This window comes from Rhincodon typus, chromosome 29 (assembly GCF_021869965.1).
Source record: "Rhincodon typus isolate 14 chromosome 29, sRhiTyp1.1, whole genome shotgun sequence".
Lineage (NCBI taxonomy): Eukaryota > Metazoa > Chordata > Chondrichthyes > Orectolobiformes > Rhincodontidae > Rhincodon > Rhincodon typus.
Window position 1 is genome coordinate 34,532,526 of NC_063360.1, and position 6,244 is coordinate 34,538,769.

A 6,244-nucleotide genomic window follows, 5' to 3' on the forward strand; every position below is an offset into this window, starting at 1 on the left:
ATCTCTCCCGGGGATCAGGGTCAGATTCCCCTCTACAGTAAGTAACAACTCTCCCGGGGATCAGGGTCAGATCCCCCCCTACAGTAAGTAACAGCTCTCCCGGGGATCAGGTTTTGAACTCGTTTGTACTTGAATGGAGATAAAGCTGATGCTGGTTATCTCTGGGATGTTGTTGTATCTGAACATTGTGACTGAATGTTGAGAAATATTTCAAAGAAGTGCAACATTGTTGAAGAGGGTAGTAGTTGGAGTCTGGGCAATGGTGAGCTGTGAAGGAAGATTTAAATATTACCAATCTGTACAATCTGGAGACTAAATTTTCTCCAATATTGAATGGCAAGTGCAGAGTGAACTGCTATGATTTTTAAACCAAATGTGAGGTGCTATATTTTGGGATGAATAAAGTCACACAGGTGCCATCTTAACGAGAGTCTGAATGCGTTGGAAGAACAAAAGAATCTGTAAATATGAGCTCAAAAATCAAAGTAGGCTTGCAGCTTAGAAAGGTCTTTGAGGGCTCTTGTGACATGGTGGTAATGTTCCTGACCTCTGGGATAGGAGCTTGTTTCACCTGTTCCAGTAGGTGTGTAATAACATCTCTGAACAGGTCGATTAAAAATACCTAAAAAGGTCATTAAAAAGTTCAAGGAACTAGCTTCCTGAATAATCTAAAGGCAGAATTGGATAAATTCTTGGTAAACCAGGGGAGTGAAATGTTACTGGAGATTGGTGGCCATGTGAATTTGTTACAATCAGATCAACCATGAGCTTACTAACTGCAGAATGGCTTCAAAAGGCTGAATGGCCTTGTCTGTATGTTCATATGTGGCTTTCTGGAAGCTTAGAATTGAAAAGCACAGCGAAGGTAAATGAAAGTAGATGAAACATGTATAGAATCTTAGATAGACCAGGTAATACAGTTTATAATTCAAACCGAATTATGAAGGAATGTAGACACACTGGAGACTTTATAACAAGATGCACAGGGATAACAGAACTGAGAGAACATGTTTGTCAGGAAAAGTTAAATCAACACAGGTTCTTTTCTCTGAGGAGCAAAGTCTAAAGGAAGACCTGATGATTATGAAAGAGGTGTGATAAGGTGGTCATAGCAAAGATTTTCAACATGCTTGTGGAGGAGAACAAACTAAAGGTCTATCAATATAAGACAGTGACTAGTAAATCCAATTGGGACTTCTTCAGGAGAAACTGCTTTAACCAGAGAATGGTGACAATGTGGGACTCACTCCCACAGGGAGGGGTTCAGGGGAATAATGTCGATGTGTTTAAGAGGACCACGGACACATAGAAGGGAGAAATGAACAGAAGGATATGGGAATCACAGAAATGGTGCAGTGCAGTAGGAGATAAGGAAGGATGGCGTTAAACTTGAGAGGGTGCAGAAAAGATTTACAAGGATGTTGCTGGTACTGGAGGGTTTGAGCAATAGGGAGAAGCCGAATAGGCTGGAGTTATTTTCCCTGGAGCATCGGAGGCTGAGGGGTGACCTTATAGAGATTTATAAAATCATGAGGGGCATGGATAGGGTGAATAGACAAGGTCTTTTCCCCCAGGGTAGGGGAGTCCAAAACTAGAGGGGTATAGGTTTAAGGTGAGAGGAGAAAGATGTAAAAAGGACCTGAGGGGTAACTTTTCACGCAGAGGATGGTGCTTATATGGAACAAGCTGCCTGAGGAAGTGATGGAGATTGGTATAATTACAACATTTAAAAGACATCTGGATGGGTATATGAATAGGAAGCGTTTAGAGGGATATGGATCAAATGCTGGCAAATGGGACTAGGTCAGACTGAGATGTCTGGTTTGACCGAAGGGTCTGTTTCCATGTTGTATAACAATGACTCTTGACACTATGGCTAAGTCTGTACCAGCTCTGCAAAACAGCATTATGATTTAGCGCCTTCCTCCTGCCTTTTCCCTGTAACCCTGTACGTTGTTTCTGTTGAAATAATCAACCGATCCTCTTGAGTGTCTTGATTGAACGTGCCTCCACCACACTTCCAGGCAGTGTATTCTAGACTCTAACTATACACCGTGTGGAAAAGATTTATCACACAATACCTTTACTGCTTTTGCAAATTGCTTTAAATCTGTGCTCGCTGGGTCTGGAGGACACAGGGTGTGGGAACACTCATACGGAGAATAAACATCAATGGTGACTATTTAATTCAAATGGCAGGTTCCTGTGCTGTAAATACTACAAATTCTCACAGGGAAAATGTAACACACAGGCAAATGCCACCTCAGCCCAGCCCCAGAGAAACACCTTTCATTAATGGAATATAAAAGTGGGGACATGCTGCTGCAATTGTACAATGCATTAGTGAGACTGCACCTGGAGAATTGTGACCAGTTTTGATCTCTTCACTTGAGGAGGCATTGGAGGAAGTTCAGAGGAGGTTCATTCGATTGATTCCAGAGGTGAGGAGTTTGGCTTATGAAGAGAGACTGAGCAGCTTAGGCCTGTACCGTCTGCAGTGTAGACGAAAGGAAGGAGATCCAATTGAGCTAGATAAGGTGCTAAAGGGGATTGACAAAGTAGATGTAAAGCAGATGTTTCCTCATCTGGGGGCAATCGAAAATGAGAGGTCACAGTTTTAGAATAAGGAGGAGCAGATTTAAAACAGAGATGAGGAGAAATTACTTCTCTTAAAGAGATGTGAAACAGTGGAATTTAATATCCCAAAGTACAGTGGATGCCAGGACAGTGAAGGTATTTAAAGAGATAGAAGGATTTTTAGTCAGTAATGTGTTGAAGGGCTATGGGGAGTGGGCAGGAAAGTGGAGTTGAGGCCACGATGCGATCAGCCATGATGGTATTAAATGGAGGGGCTGATTGGCCCACTCCTGCTCTTAGTTCTTATTTGATGATGGGACAGTAAGGTCTGAAAATTAGTATTCATTGTGAAGAACACAAAATATTCATGCAACATCCTTTAATCTTTCAGTTTAACAAAAAAAACTGACCAAAAGTGATTAAAATCTTATTTTGTAACAGAGTTGTATCTGAACAAAGTAACTCTGACAGATACCCAGTTATTTGCAATTGAGGACAATGTGTCCTAGTCCACAGCAGCCTGTTGGAAACCTGAGCACTAACAGATAATTGTATCACCTTGATAATGAATGAATGAAAACTCAGTCCTGTTTGCTACATTCTTAATATCAATATTTCCATTTTACATCTGAGCTGTGAATCATTGACACAATTAAACAGTCATCTCACTTTTCTCTTAATGACTTAACCTTTCCCAATGTTTTAGTGAGTGTTCCAGCAAACCAGGTCCTCACAGAGAACAATAACTGTTTGTATGATAATGTGATGAATGTCTTTTTGTTAAAATACATTAAAATAAAACACAGGCAGCATTAAAATGGCAGATTTTGTTAGCAGGACAAATCATGGAAAATGCCTTTAGAATTTAACAATTGTGATGTTAAGCAAATTATACAGTGAAACATGAAGTAATTGGAAACTTTACTTTGAGTTCATCAAGCTGCAAGATGTTGCTATTTGAGAGTGTAATTTTTTCCAATTTTAGTCAGCATGGGGTTAGATACAGAGTGCATCTCCATCTACTTTTTAAAATTGAAAATAAAGTGTCCTCGACACTGTCCTCATCAAACATTCCCAGGACAGAGTCAGTACAGGGTTAGATATAGAGTAGAGCTCCCTCTCCTGTTTGAAAGTGAAAGTAAAGCTCCCTCTGCACTGTCCCCATTAAACACTCCCTGGACAGGTACTGCACAGGGTTAATTACATCATGAAAGCTGATCTCACCTTTACCTCTTTTGACTCAGTTGCTAAATTATTAAACCGTACATCCAAGATTCAGTACTGCTTGAGCAGAAATTAAATATTGGGAAGGTTGAAGCCACTGTTATCGGTTTTTGCTGTAGACTGGACTCCAATTGGTGCTGACTCCATCCTTATCCCTATCGACAGGCTGAGATTAAGCCCATATCTTTGTAACGAAAGTGCAATATTTAACCCCAAGATAGCCTCCTGATTGCATACACGTGCCATCACTGAAACAGTCTCTTCCTACATCCCTAATGTTGTTTGATTTCACCCTGTCTCAGCTCACCTTCTGATGTAACATTCACTCATGCCCATGTAATGTATAAACCTGTCTATTCTGATACAGTCCTGGCTGGTCTCCCATATCCAACCCTCTGTAACTGTGACATCATCCAAAACTTTGCTGTCTGTGTTTTAACTGTCACCAACCATTTTCTTCTGCCTGCCCCTATGTGCTCACCTGCAATGGTTCTTGTTCAAACAATGGCTCTATTTTAAAATTCTCCTTCTTGTTTTCCAATATCCAAAATCTATTTTCAGGCTTTCTCTGAACCTTCTCTGTAGCTGTAACACTATAGTCTGCATTCTGTTTTATTACCCTGATGTGCTTACGGAAGGTAATGATTTGCCTGGATAGCAACGCAAAACACTACTTTTCACTGTATCTCGGTACGTGTGACAATAGTCAATCAAATCAATCATTCCATGGCTTCACCTCTCCCTAATTCTGGGTTCTCCTCCAGCTTCACAATCCTCTGAGATCTCAGTCCTCCTTCCATTCTGACCTCCCTGATTTAAAGCTCTCCATTCAGCTGTTGTGTCTTCATTTGTCTAAACCTCAAGCCTTGGAATTCCCACTCTGTGCCTCTCTACCTCATTTCCCCTCTTGAAGAGTCCCTTTAAAGATTTTGGCCACCTGTCCGAATATTTCCTTTCTACTTCGCTATCGTACTGCTCTTCACGATTGCTGCTGTGAGCTACATTCCCTTTCATTCCTCCTGTGACTCTTCAGACTTCTAAGCTCCTTCGGGAACCAGAGGTCAATGCGTCCACAAGCCGACTGGAGTGCACAGACCCTCTGAGCAGCTTAGAGAGAACATTGGCTGTGAAGCACATTCCCAGATGGACAAACCAATCAGAAAAAGTAACACAGAGCAATGCAGCTACATTTTGAGGTATATAGACAATTTGGAGCAGTATATCTCATTGGCCAATTTCACAGGTTTTCCCTTCTGGACTGCAATGTTTCATTACATTAATGTTGCCTACAAATGAAAACTTTAGTTGTTGACAGTTCTGATCGCTGGCTGGGCCAGTATTTATTGCCCATCCCTAATTTTCCAGGGGCAGTTAAGAGTCAACCACATTGCTGGAGTCTGGAGTCACATGTAGACCAGGTAAAGATGGAAGTTTCCTTCCCTGAAGGACATTAGTAAACCACATGGGCCTTTCCCGACAGTAATTCCATGGCCATTGTTATAGACTCATTGAATTCTTACAGTATTGCGGCAGGCCACTTGGCCCACTGAGTCCACACCCACCCTCTGAAGACAGCGTCCCACCCAGATCCACCCCCAAACCTATCCCTGTAACCCCTGCATTTTCCATGGCCAATCCACCTAACCTGCACATCTTTGGATTTTTTTTTTAACTTGAACTCAAGTTGCACCATTTGCCATGGCAGGATTTGAACCTGGGTGTCTGGATTAATAGTTTAGTGATGATCCCACTATCACCTTCCCATTAAAACGGATAAGGTTCATAATACTACCAGGGCATCACCTCCCCTTATTCAGTTAAAGAGACACAGAAGGCATTCGAGTGCTAATGTAAAATCATTTGTACCTACTTCAGTGCATAACATGCATGCTTGTTCTTCTGCTGAAGGAATCCTCTTGGACTCATTGGATGACAGCTCACAGAATTCGCCCAATGAGGAGCCTGAAGTCGAAGAGATAGATGACACTGAACCAGAGACCCAACTTGGTGAGAGCGACATATTCCTTCCACACTTCGAGGGCCAAAGAACCCCCGTTGGCTCAAATGATGATTGGGATGAAGAGCCGGGAGCCAGGTTATCTTCAGCTTTCCTCGTCACTTTGGAACGAAAATCTTCAAGATCCAAACGCAGTGCTTCAGGACTGGCCAAAAGTTGTTGCAAACGAGGCTGCACCAGGAGCGAAATTGCTAGACTTTGTTAATTGATTGACCTTTTCCTGGGGTCACATTAGTGCTAATGCCCAGGATTCATATTCTGTTGTGTCAAATATTAGTCCCAAAGGATTTTGTTCATTTCAATTTGCCTTCTCCAAAGTTTACCCTGCAGCCTTGCTTGAGAATACAAGCCTTTGTCCAATCAGGAAACTGGCATTCTCTGGAATTTCAAGGCTTGGCCATTAATGCCAGTAGGATTGCTTGGCAG

The 6,244-nt window shown here is 41.9% G+C and overlaps 1 protein-coding gene across 1 annotated transcript in view; it reads left to right on the top strand.

The window, feature by feature from the left end:
• LOC109918140 (relaxin-3-like) overlaps window positions 1-6,023 on the top strand; it is a 6,832-nt gene extending 809 nt beyond the window's left edge. The window contains exon 2 of the mRNA XM_020518038.1: window positions 5,710-6,023. Coding sequence (XP_020373627.1) covers window positions 5,710-6,023 — 314 coding nt within the window. The remainder of the gene's footprint in view (window positions 1-5,709) is intronic.
• The last annotated feature ends 221 nt before the right edge of the window (window positions 6,024-6,244 follow it).